The sequence below is a fragment of the Haliotis cracherodii genome, unplaced genomic scaffold (assembly GCF_022045235.1).
Source record: "Haliotis cracherodii isolate W230 unplaced genomic scaffold, xgHalCrac1.p SCAF_15, whole genome shotgun sequence".
NCBI classification, from domain to species: Eukaryota; Metazoa; Mollusca; class Gastropoda; order Lepetellida; family Haliotidae; genus Haliotis; species Haliotis cracherodii.
In genome coordinates this window covers 18,898,844-18,912,780 of record NW_027266270.1, presented here as the reverse complement: position 1 = coordinate 18,912,780, position 13,937 = coordinate 18,898,844, and the positions used below count along the sequence as shown (strand labels likewise).

At 41.6% G+C, this 13,937-nt stretch overlaps 1 protein-coding gene across 1 annotated transcript; it reads left to right on the top strand.

The window, feature by feature from the left end:
- The first annotated feature begins 467 nt into the window (after window positions 1-467).
- On the top strand, window positions 468-11,574 carry LOC139461901 (elongator complex protein 4-like). The gene is made up of 10 exons (XM_071243390.1): window positions 468-597; window positions 2,891-2,926; window positions 4,225-4,346; window positions 5,102-5,209; window positions 7,133-7,248; window positions 7,616-7,740; window positions 8,481-8,644; window positions 9,459-9,567; window positions 10,188-10,294; window positions 10,758-11,574. The coding sequence occupies exons 1-10, from the start codon at window positions 468-470 to the stop codon at window positions 10,875-10,877; spliced, it is 1,137 nt and encodes a 378-aa protein (XP_071099491.1). The 3' UTR covers window positions 10,878-11,574.
- The last annotated feature ends 2,363 nt before the right edge of the window (window positions 11,575-13,937 follow it).

The window sequence follows — 13,937 nt, the reverse complement described above, 5'->3', positions numbered from 1 at the left end:
TAAAATAATCGGTAAATTATTAGATATTAAATTAACTAAATATTTTACCATGAGAACTCAATCAGTATGTACTCCGTAATTTTAATAGTTTTAGTATCTGGTGTTTGTATTTTGCGTCTGTTTTGTGTTCAGTATGTCACATTGTGCACTTATGCTATTGCAGACTTTGTGTTCTAATGTTTTCAGGAAAGAAATGTATGAAATGTGATATTTACATAACAACGGTTTTTAGGAATACAGTACTCCTAATTTTGTATCTCCAAGCTACAAGAGTTGCATACTACTCGATAAAATAGAGCCAAACTGTGTAGCGCGTTGCCTGGTTATTTTCTCTATTTCTTAGTTCAGACAGATCATTTTCAGTATTTATAATGTTTCTGGCTACATCACAATGTGTATATGAGAATTACAACTAACTGCCCCCAAACACATCTAAACCATTTTATCGACTTAAATAAAATTTCAACATGGCAGCATCAACAAGCTTTCAGAAGAAAACACGTGTAAAAATACCGCAAATATCTGGAACGAAACCATCACTGTTAAACAGTCAATTATTGATATCTACTGGTGTCCCGTCTTTAGATAATGTCATAGGTATTTAATCATCAATTATGTCTTTGTGGAATTTTTCTTGCATTTTATCACGTCATCTAACTCAGGTGTTATTAAATTAGATGGAATTCGTATTTCTGAATATTCGATTATAAGACAATATTATCATCAACATACAATCAAATACCTACATACGTCTTTGATACAATCAAACCCTTCAGGGTAAACAACAACCAATATCCCAATGGCGTTGATCGATGCTCAATCACTGCATAGTCTAGTCCAGACAGACATGATAAATCTGGAATATATTGTATATCTCATAAACAGTGTTGCCAACCGTCATATTTATGCTTGCTGATGCGTCTGAATTTCCAAAACGCATATGATTAAATAAACTACTCCAATCAAAATCTTAACTGCTACTTGGATCAAGGAGCCAAGAACTAATTGTCAATGGAAACAGTGTTTTCTTAAAGGGGCACTGATCTAAAGCAATTCCCCGGGACTGGTTGTTGCCTTTGTTATTGTTTTTCCCTGTGAGTACCCTGATGATATAGCAGAAACCTAGACTGGTTCGCAACCTGTGCTGCGCAATATTCGCTGCGCATTTGTCACTTTTATTGATAGTATAAGGGCGTATGGTCACATTGATCAACAAAATGAAATACAGTTTTGGAAATAATAAGGAAATGTAGGTATCTTTGTGGGTAGCATCATCGGTAATGGTGCTGAAGTTTTGATAAGTCACTTGCTTGGTAATTGTGCTATAATCATTTACACTATTTTGACTTGCAACACAAAATAAATATTTCTCCTGGACATTGCTTATTTTATCGTGTTTATATTTTACAGTCAAAATGTGCAACATTTTCACTTAGGAAATTTATTAAACGCCTGAATGTTCAGTTATTTTACAAATTGACTGAAAAATATGTCCATGTGTAGTATTATGACAACGAATTCCAAACATTTTTATGTTTAATATCATCACCAAGAGACTGAAAATGTTATGATGAAAAGTACATTTCTATATTGTTTGGCTTCTAATCCTACATAATAATCTGTTGTGATGTTTTAAGGCCCTATTGATCGTCTTAATCAATTTTGGTCTATCTGTTAAAGAAATGGACAGATTTTTCAGTCAAAATGACTGAAATATTTACACATTTTATAAATTGCCTGAGAGAATCACATTTTACAAATTGACTGTAATATACAAAGAAAAAGACTTGTGAAAACAACGTCCATCGTGCTTCGAAGAATTTCCCAACCAAGACTTAGAGGAACAAGAATGAATCTGTCCAATGCTACTGCAAATTAAAGTTGGAAAACAATTAATACTACAATATTACTTACTTTCCACCTTGAATATCCCTACAATGAAATGCAGTTAGTCTTAAACCCTGTTCTATTGCATGTCAAATTGGATGAAGTGTTCAGGCTCAGTGATTTTGTTGACTGCTTGCCATCTGCCCCAACGACATGGGATGTTGTTTGTGATATCAACTGAGGTTGCCTTGTGCTGAAAGTTGTCGCTCATCAAATATAACGCTCGTTTTAGATTTCCCACATGTGTGAAGCCCTATTCTGGTGTCTCCTGCAGTGATATTGCTTGAATATTCATAAAATCAACCTTTGGTTTGACTGGCCGTGTCTTGATCCATGTTTGGATTCAGGGTCAGGATTGTTTACCAGCAATCTATGCCGGTCCTGAGAGACAAATAAACGGATCAGGTGGTCAGACTCAGTGACTTGGTTCATTGTTGCCATCGTACTCCCAACGGAGTGGATAGTGGCCTATAATATCAATCACTGGCATGTCTGGTCCAAACTCAGTTATTTACAGACCACCATCATATAGCTGGAATATTGCTAAAAGTGGCATAAGGCTAAAAAAAATAATAGTCTTGGTTCTCAGGCACCGCCCGCATCATCATAAAGTTGGCGCACGTTTCGCTTTTATTTCAACTTTTTACAAAAACACCAAATCCTTAAGTGTTCCGAGTTCAATGGTAGTCAAATACTGTATTCCAGAATTTTACTCATCAAGGAATACATTTATGTAGGGAGGCCCTTTCCCAGGTTGAGTGAATACGACTGTTTATTGATTACACAACTGTTTATTGGTAACATACTAGTTTGAACAACCAAAAAGGAAAAACAGACACTGCCCGCCCGCTCTATATTTTCAAAAATCATTGCCTGAGAACCAATGCTTTTAATTTTTTTAAGCCTAAAACAACAATTTTGTTTCTTTTTAATTGATTGTTTACAGGCCGCTGTGATGTAGCCTAATAAGACGAAAAAATCAGTTTGTTTGTTTCTCCTGCAGGTGGTGGTTTGGCTGTTGGCACAGTGCTGCTAATAGGTAGGTTTTTGTGTAGCTTCTGATTAGACATACTTTATCTTTATCCTTCACTGTTAATCTTAAAAAGATATCATCAGAAAAAAAAAAGTAAATATTTTTCTCAAACTGAGAAGCATGTCAACATTGATACAGAAATTGGACCATCGTTGGTCGCTTCAAACCCATGGTCTTCAAGTTGATATGGCTGAAGGAGATGAAAGTGGAACTAGGCACCATGCCCTATAATCTACAGAACTGACGGGGCAGTCGTGTAGCCTAGTGGTTAAAGCGTTCGCTCATCACGCCGAAGACCCGGGTTCGAATCCCCACATGGGTACAATGTGTGAAGCCCCTTTCTGGTGTCCCCCGCCGTGATATTGCTGGAATATTGCTAAAAGCGGCGTAAACTCACTCACTCACTCACTACAGAACTGACAATTATCCAAAGAAATATAACCATGGGCAGTGTTTGGAAATGAGCAATAAAGTCAAGGGGTCTGTCTGTGTCATAACCTGACGTTTAGAGATAAAAATGTAGAGGGAGAGAAACCATCAAGGGGACCAGGATCCTGTTTAGTTTCAGGTGATAAACTACTTTTTTATCGATTGTATCATGTTTTCTTTGTTTACTTTTTAAACTGATGACTTATGACTTATTCAAAGTATTTGATACTATTATCATGTTTATTGATAGGTGGGTCCAGAAGGGGTGTGGTCCAGGGTGTCCAGACCACCACCCCCCGTTATAGGCAGTAAAATTGACTGACAGAGGATTTTGATGGTTTGGTGGCCCTTTAAAAAATGCTGGATCCACCCTTGTTATTGCAGTTACTGGTATAAAAGGTTGCTGTTTATAGCAGGACAATTTTTATTTTAAAAAAAAATGAAATTATGGCAAATATATACTGTTAGCATGATCAGTTCTGTTCATCAAAAACTCACCTGTGAAGATCCGGGTCAGGATAGGTCTTCAGCAACCCATGCTTGCCGTAAAAAGTAACTACGCTCTTCGTAAGAGGCGACTAATTGGATCGGGTGGTCAGGCTCAGTGATTTGGTTTGTGCATGTCATCATATCCCAGTTGCGTGGATCAATGTTCATGATGTCAATCACTGGATTGTCTGATCGAGACTTGATTTTCAGACCGCAATCATATAGCTTGAATATTGCTGAGTGTGGCATTAAAGGACAAACAAATCATCAAAAACTAAATAATGATATTTGTCTGGCCTGAAGGATGGCAGGACAAATTCAGTAAATGTAATGTACCTTTTAGGTGATAACTTTGTTGACTAATTTCTCCAAATCCTATTTTCCAGAGGAAGATACCTATGGTAGCTATGCCCGACTGCTGGTGAAGTATTTTGTGGCAGAGAGTGTTATGACCAGGCAGGCAACTCTCCTGGCAGACCTTGACACAGACCCCGACTCACTCATTCAGGTAGAGTCACACAGACCCCAACTCTCTCATTCAGGTAGTGTCACACAGACCCCAACTCACTCCTTCAGGTAGAGTCACACAGACACCGACTCTACCAGGTAGTGTCACACAGACCCTGACTCTACCAGGTAGTGTCACACAGACCCCGACTCTACCAGGTAGAGTCACACAGACCCGACTCACTCATTCAGGTAGAGTCACACAGACCCCGACTCTACCAGGTAGAGTCACACAGACCCCGACTCACTCATTCAGGTAGAGTCACACAGACGCCGACTCACTCATTCAGGTAGAGTCACACAGACCCTGACTCTACCAGGTAGAGTCACACAGACCCCGACTCTACCAGGTAGAGTCACTCAGACCCCTACTCTACCAGGTAGAGTCACACAGACCCCGACTCTACCAGGTAGAGTCATACAGACCCCGACTCACTCATTCAGGTATAGTCACACAGACTCCGACTCTACCAGGTCGAGTTACACATCAGCAACCCATACCTGCTGTAACAGGTAACGGGATCGTGTGGTCAGACTTGCTGACTTGGTTGATGCATGTCATCGTAACCCAATGAATCGAATCGCTGCTCGTGATGTCAATCACTGGATTGCCTGGTCCAGACCACCATCATATAGCTGGAATATTGCTGAGTGTGGCGTTAAACAAAAAATACAAAAAACACATTACTTGCTGAGTTCGGAGTGCTAAAACTGTGAAGAATTGACGATGAACACTGTTATGCTGGGTTGTTGCAGGAGTTACCTGCCCCTATTACAGACGACCCAGCCGAGGCCATGTCTGAAGGGGCAGATTCAGGGTCCATGAAGATCGCCTGGAGGTACCAGAATAAACCTAAAGTTCAGGTGAGCTGTCAGGTCAACAGGTAATATTCAGTTGTGAGAAAAGGTCATAGTTATGTGGATGTCATATCAATGTGACTTAACTTAGAGATGCCGTGAGAGTCAGTGAATGTTGTTTTACATTGAACAATATTCCATCTACCATCACAGCAGCCTTTAGATTATTAAATCTGGGCCAGGCAAACAACTGGTTGATAGCATGAACAACCATTCAGGTCTGATTACACAAATGATGAGATTAAGGTAAGGTTGGATTAAGGTAAGGTTGGATTAAGGTAAGGTTGGATTAAGGTAAGGATATGTATCATTCCACTGGGGATGGGGAGGTGGAAGTCACATTAACATTGAGTCGCATTTTTGGCCAGGGTTCATGTAACATGTACCTTGTATTGTGTATTATGTAACATGTAACTTGTATCGTGTATAATTTAACTTGTATTGTGTGTCATGTATCATGCAACTTGTATCGTGTATCATGTAACATGTATTGTGCGACTATGCTTGTCGTAAGTGGCAACTAATGCGATCGGGTGGTCAGACTCACTGACTTGGTTCATGCATGTCATCGATCCCAATTGCGTGGATTGATGCTCAATGTCTGGATTGTCTGGTCCAGACTTGATCATTTACAGACCGCCGTCATATGGCTGGAATATTGCTGAGTGACGCGTAAAACAACAAACAATGTAATGTGTAACATGTAATGTGTGTTACGTGTAACATGTATCATGTAATGTGTGTAACGTGTAACATGTATCATGTGACATGTTTCATGTAACATGTAACATGTTTTGTGTAACATGTAAAATGTATTGTGTTTCATGTAACTTGTAACATGTAATGTGTGTAACGTGTAACATGTATCATGTGACATGTTTCATGTAACATGTATTGTGTAACATGTAAAATGTATTGTGTAACATGTATCTTGTAACATGTTTCATGTACATATGACACTCTCACAGTTGTGAATGTGTTTGGTATCACAACAAGGTGTATAATTAGTCACAATGCTGTCACGTATGTTTTGCTGATGTGGGGTGCCACACAGCCGTGCTATAGTATCACACTGCTGTGTGTTGACAGTCCAAACATTGAACAGGGATGGAGGGGTAGCCCATCTTCCTGAGGCAAGGGAGTTAACTGAATATAAAAGTCCAGTTTCCATCCTTGCCGAAGTAGGCTGGTATTATGGAGATATATTTGGGCTGGACTAACATATCTTTGCATAGTCCAATCAAAATCGTACAATGATATCAACATACGGTTCATAAACTGTCATGCAGATTTTGGTCGATTGCAGGATTTGCAAAATGTGTACTGACAACTTGGAGTCAACAGATATTTTCCGATTCTTTTCATGGTTTTAATCAAGGTGCTCACATGATTTGATGCTCTTCGCGAAGTAAGACCTGTTTTATTACAATATAGATTTTGATTATCGATCAGATCGTCTTCACCATGTTCACTAGGCGAGACCATTTTATTTGAAGAAAATTCAATTTGTATCACAGATGGAATCTGATTGGTCAGTAGGAGGGACATAGAAGACACATAACTTATAATAGTCACTGGTGGCGCTACTATTGGGAAGATGGGGGTAGTCTAGTGGTCAAAGCATTCGTTTGTGACACCCAAGTTCAATTCCACAGATGGTTGCAATGTGTGGAGCCCTTTTCTGATGTCCCCAGATGTGATATTGGCGTTAAACAATACTTACTCAATAACCTAAGATGTTGCAGTATACCACAATGATTGTGATGCAATCGTTGTACCCAGGCCTTATGGCCAATCGGTTACGCCCATAGATCTTGACATGTTTGGATGACATAACCCTCGTAAGTCATCGTTGACAGTTATGCTAGATTAAATCAGCAATATATTATTATTGTTATTATTATTATTATTATTAGATTATAATTGCAGTCTAACCAACCCTCCGGCAAGTTCGGACATTACTATGACCTGACGAAGTCTATGTCGGAAGAGACCGTCCTCAGTTCTGATGTCACGACACTATCAAAACATAACTTTACGCACAGGTAGGACTCTGTGAGGGAATATACGTTTTTCAAATACAGTAAACTACGTTTATAACGAACACGCTTATAACGAACTGACAGATGTAACGAACTTAGGTTTTAGTCCTGACCATTTGTTGTAGATATGCTGTATGTATGCATATAACGAACTACAGTTATTACGAACTAAAATGAGTGGTCCCCTCGAGTTTGTTATAACCGTAGTTTGCTGTATGTCAGAACTTAGTGTTTTAAAATCTGAAAATAATTTCTCATTTAAGTCATACCTTTAGTGATATCCTTCATGTCGATCCAGTAGTCTTTTTAAATGAACACATGATGACATTATACATGAACATGCTAAAGCAAGAGTTCTGTCCCTTCCCAGCCTTGACCCCTGTCCATTCATGACCCCCCACTACCGCAAGCTGCTCCAGCACATTCACAGCAAGATAGAGGCCGGCAAGTTCTCCACCAGCCAGCAGTGTGACAACAGGAGGATACTGAGGATAGGTAAGGTGTCCCTCATATTGATATGTTGATTGGTGTTGTTATGGTGCCTGAGTTCTCTTTAATTCCTGTATAACACACACACCCCTGTCTCATAGCAGCAATACACTCCAAGGGTTCTCCACTGTGTGGTGAGTGTGGTGGGGTGGGGTTGACAGTCCTCCTGGTTTCTGTATAACACACACACCCCTGTCTCATTGCAGCAATACACTCCATGGGTTCTCCACTGTGTGGTGAGTGTGGTGGGGTTGGGTTGACAGTCCTCCTGGTTCCTGTATAACACATACACCCCTGTCTCATTGCAGCAATACACTCCCTGGGTTCTCCACTATAAGGTGAGAGTGGTGGGGTGGGGTGGGGTTGGGTTGACAGGTCTTCCTGGTTCCTGTATAACACATACACCCCTGTCTGATTGCAGCAATACACTCCCTGGGTTCTCCGTGGTGGGGTGGGGTGGGGTTGGGTTGACAGCTCTCCCTGGTTCCTGTATAACACTCACACCCCTGTCTCATTGCAGCAATACACTCCCTGGGTTCTCCACTATAAGGTGAGAGTGGTGGGATGGGGTGGGGTTGGGTTGACAGCTCTTCCTGGTTCCTGTATAACACACACACCCCTGTCTGATTGCAGCAATACACTCCCTGGGTTCTCCATTGTGGGGTGAGAGTGGTGGGATGTGGTGGGGTTGGGTTGACAGCTCTTCCTGGTTCCTGTATAACACATACACCCCTGTCTCATTGCAGCAATACACTCCCTGGGTTCTCCACTGTGGGGTGAGAGTGGCGGGGTGGGGTCAGATGGTGTGAGTGCGGACCCCTCCCTGCCCCGGTTCCTCTATGCACTCCGGTCGATGCTGAGGACAGCCTATGCCTGTTGTCTCATCACCGTGCCTTCTCACCTGTTCCAGGTAAGTCATCTCAACACAGCCCTTAAGGATGTACACGTGAGTCCATGTTTCCGACTCAACATGATAATATTAACTTAAACAGATGTTGAAAGACAAAATCTTGTATATTATATGTAGAGTGAAACATGATTATAACTAAACACACATTTTATCATATACTTCGGTGTGAAAGACTGAGTTTTCTGAAGTTGATAAAATTTATATTTCATTGCAGCGAACATTAACACTTGATATCTCACTGCAGTGAACATAACAAGTGTTACCTCCCCTTAAATTGTCATCAGTGACTAGTGCGTACACAAACTGTTTGACTTCTTTTTACGTTAGGTCCACATTGACAAGGCAAAATAATGACAGATGGTCATTTATGGAGTTAATATAACTTCTTGCCTTTTGTTATTCTCTCAAAAATGTTTCCTTATAAACTGTAAATTTGATATTTAACTCGTCAAACGAGACTGTTCGTTTCACAAAGCGCCATTTTTGTTACTTGACCAGCATGTATTCTTTCGCTTTCAACAGCGGTCTCCTAGTTTTCAAGAATATTTTTTGTTAAAGTAGATTTTGTATATAATCATATCTGAATGTATGATAAACAATTTTTGTGACCCTAAATATTTTTTAATACTTTTTTAAAGATTTTTTAAGATTTTGCAAACACCAAACTACTTTTTAAGTCGCAAATACAAGGGGTGGTGAACCGTCCCTGTGTTAGGTAGGGAGAACTTATGTTTCAACGTTTTACATTTGTAATGAAATGATTTAATTTTCTGGTAGACAACTACACAAAAAATATTGCTCTTTCTGTGTTCAGGATCCAGGTTTTGTGGAAAGACTTGTACGTCTGAGTGACACGGCGATACGCCTCGAGAGTTTTGCTGGATCCAGTAAAGAGAAAAATCCTGCTTTTAAGGAATATCATGGTAAGTTGTTAGTTGACTGCACTGAGAATCAGAGGGTACACATTGTGTGGCGAGGCAAGGGTGACGGGTGTTGTGTGGAACCAAGAGGTAATCATAGTGTGGCGAGGCAAGGGTGCCTGGATGTTTGTTTACAAGCCAACATGATAGACCAGGAATATTGCAGACTGGGCATGAAACAGTGTTTGACATCCACACTGATCCAGGTTTTTGTGACCCCTGCTTGTCCTGGGTGGCGACCAACAGGGTCGGGTGGTCAGACTCGCTGACTTAGATGATGCATGTCATCATATCCAAATTGCGTAGATCGATGCTCATGATGTCAATCATTGGATTGTCTGGCCCTAACTCGATTATTTACAGATAGTCATAGTATTGCTGGAATATTGCTGAGTGTGGCATTTAACAAACAAACAAACATACATCCACCTTCTTATGTTGCAGGGGCGGTCGGGTAGCCTAGTGGTTAAAGCGTTAGCTCGTCACGCCGAAGACCCCGGGTTCGAATCCCGACATGGGTACAATGTGTAAAGCCCATTTCTGGTGTCCCCCGCCGTGATATTGCTGGATTATTGCTAAAAGCGCCGTAAAACCAAACTCACTCACTCACTCTTATGTTGCAGGACTGTTGCACCTCCGTCAGCTGCCACGTCTCAACTCTCTCATCTCGCACATGCCCGACACTCTCGACCTGGCTTTCAAACTTAGGCGGAAAAAATTCACAATTGAGGTGGGTTCATTCACATGTCTGTTGCAGACCAATGTGATATTCTCACTGAAGGACTGCACAGTATTTCTTCATTTTCTAAATTTCTGAAAAATTTCTGTTTGATACATCGAGATGTTATTTACAGCAAAGTTTGCGCGTAGGGCTTAAGATGAATTGATCAGTACACCTACATTTTTGTCGTGGCTCTGGGGCTGTCCTGTAGCCTAGTGGATAAAGCGTTTGCTCGTCATGCCGAAGACCCGGGTTCGATTCCCGACATGGGTACAATGGGTGTCTCCTGTCATGATATTGCTAGCATATTGTTTAAACTCACTCACTCATTTGTCGTGGCCCTCTGAGGGGACAACACACATTTTGACCTTAAAATCATAAGCAGTGGCTCACCATCACATTCAAAAGACAAAGAATCAGGGTTTTTTTATTTCACTCACCCTGATATTGTGTTGTGTTCTATGTTGGCCAGATGTTGCACCTCCCCCCTGAGTTGTCGGAGTCCGCTAGTCGAGACCAGGAGGACCCTGCACCCAGATTCAAACCCACATCTCTAGCGTGTGGCGGACCTTCATCAAAACTTGACTTCTAATCAGTCCGTAAAGTCGGATCCCAGTGTTTACCTTTCTTCATTGCCAAGGCCAAGATTTAAAGTTACCTTGATACTTTTGCACGAGTAAAAGGGACCTAAAAATGACCGGTTATATGACTTCTTGGAGGTGGTCGGGTGAAACAGGGCATAAATCCCTGCTTTGCAGAGTTGTGTACATTAGCTGCTTGGTCCAATCGTCATGGTTACAGAGGAAGCCTACAACTGTTGTTAGTCCATGAAAATGTATGGCAGACACAGCACTTAGATTACTACGCTGGATGAAGCCATAATAATTGGAATTCAAAATCCAATTGACCAACAATCTCATTAAAATCTGATCTTTTACTCAGATCCGACACCTCTCTGAAGATCTGAGGACCCCTCCATGGAAGGTTGTGTCTGGGGAACCCTTAGGGATGCTTGACCGCCCAGTCCAAACAAAGCATGTGTGGGTTATGGAGTCACTCTGATGTCAGCTTTCTAAACCGATTTGGCTCAGTTCCTTTACCACCTTGATTCAGTAATTTCGGTTTTAATACAAGGAAACCCACATAGGACACAGGTATTCCTTCAGTGGTACTTCCTTTCAGGAATAGATGCCATGGAGCTCGGAAACTACAAGGTGTATACTAAATCTCACAGCAAAAAATGACGTGGCCTTCACCATGTGAGTGAGTGAGTGAGTTTGGTTTTATGCCGCTTTAGCAATATTCCAGCAATATCACGGCGGGGGACTCCAGAAATGGGCTTCACACATTGTACCCATGTCGGGAATCGAACCCGGGTCTTCGGCGTGACGAGCTAATGCTTTAACCATTAGGCTACCCGACCGCCCCCCTTCACCATGTACATTCAGGAAAGGTTTTAAGTTGCTTTCGAGATACAGAAATCAGATCTGGTCTGATTGCTTCACTCACTCATACATAGAATTTAAAAGCCTTGACGTAAGCGCCCTTACTTCTTTACGCAGAGAGGTATCGTATTTGTTTAAAAGATCATATTTTAATGGGATTGATTCACCCACAATACATATGCAATAAACTTTTGTTATACCTGTTTTGGTCCCGTGAAGATCTGGGTTAGAATTGGTCTTCAGCAACCCATGCTTGTCGTGTGAGGCGACTAACAGGATCAGGCTCACCGACTTCACTGATGCATGTCAATGTATCCCAATTGTGAAGAGGGGCGGTCGGGTAGCCTAGTGGTTAAAGCGTTCGCTCGTCATGCCGAAGACCCGGGTTCGATTCCCGACATGGGTACAATGTGTGAAACCCATTTCTGGTGTCCCCCGTCGTGATATTGCTGGAATTTTGCTAAAAGCGATGTAAAATCAAACTCACTCACTCACCAATTGTGAAGATCAATGCTCATGATGTAAACGAGTGCAACGAGTGCTGCGTTAAACAACAAACAAACAAATATGCCTGTTTTGAAATGCACGAACAAGTGTCATCTTCCAGATATTGGGCCAAATACAAGCTCAGACAAAAGAAACACAACCTATGTACATGAGGTTTTTGTCTTGCATAGGGGTGGTGGGTATAAAGCGTTGGCTCATCACGCAGAAGACCCGGGTTCGATTTCCCCCATTGGATACAATGTGTGAAGCCCCTTTTCCCCTGTCCCCCGCTGTGATATTGGCGGACTATTGCAGAAAGAGGTGTAAAACCATACTCACTCACTCTTCTCTCGCACACCCACCACATTGTTTCACATCCCAAACCTTTGTGGAACCTTGAGGTAGAGGACCCATCCTCACTCATCAAGGATCAATTAATGCCTCAGTTCCGCCTGAATGTTTCATAGAAATTTGCAATGTAAATTTGTCTTGAGTCTGGTTTCGTGCCACTTAGGACAGTATTCCAGTTATATCACTGTGTGAGAGGAATGCCCAAAGTGCCTATTCTTGAAATGGCCACCAACTATTGTTGAAGGTGAGGGAAACGAGGTTCCAGGTTGATGTGTTGTGAACCCTTGTACCAGCTGGCATAAAGGCACAGGTAGAGGCTCCAATGAGGAAGCAGTGGGATAGTGTAGTGGTTAAAGCGTTGGCTTGGCATGCCGAAGACCCGGGTTCGATTCCCCACATGGGTACAATGTGTGAAGCCCATTTCTGTTGTCCCCAGCTGTGATATTGCTGGAATATTGCTAAAAGCATAAAACCATACTCACTCCCGTCCAATTACAGGTGAGATGAGGTGAGGTGAAATGGATTTTAACATCACATTTAAACTTATTGCACTTATATAGTCGTGTGTGTGGCTACTTGAAGGCTAGCACTATAAAACGGACTAGCGCACGCACACACGCATGCACGCACACACACACGCATGCACGCATACACACACACACACACACACCACTATATAAGTGCAATAATGTTGAACACGACTTTAAATCCCATTTCACCTCACCCGACCCAATAATTTGTTGTCATACTCCCTTTATCTCTTACTTGAAACAATGTTGTTTTTTTTGTATTAATCGAGTCTGGATCTGCAAGTGAATGTGAAGTTTAGGCCTGAACTAGAAGCAGATATCAAAGGATCATTTCCGGTTTTGTATGCTAGGTGTTTCACTTTTCAACTGAATTATTTTAATCAAGTGAAAATAAGAGGCTGCACTTCTTAAAGCTGCATTATGATTGGTTCGTATGTTATTCCTTTCCCTCTTGCTTCACCTCTCCATTCATTTGATTGGCTGGAGTAATACGATTTGAAACTCATTCACACGGTAAATGGCTGTGAAATGTTCAGGTCAGTTGAACAACATGGTTGAGCATGGAGTCTTTCAGTGAGCATTGTGTATGTACAATGGAGGACCAGTAGGGCATCAGCTCTTGTTGGCCAGGGCGGTCGGGTAGCCTTGTGGTTAAAGAATTCGCTCGCCACGCTAAAGACCCAGGTTCGATTCCCGACATTTGTCCAATGTGTGAAGCTGTCCCCCACCGTGATATTGCTCGAATATTGCTAGCGGTGTTAAACCAAACTCACTCACTTACTCACTCTTGTTGGCCGTGGACACTGTTTTGTGCAACTTCATCCGTTCACACAATTTGTT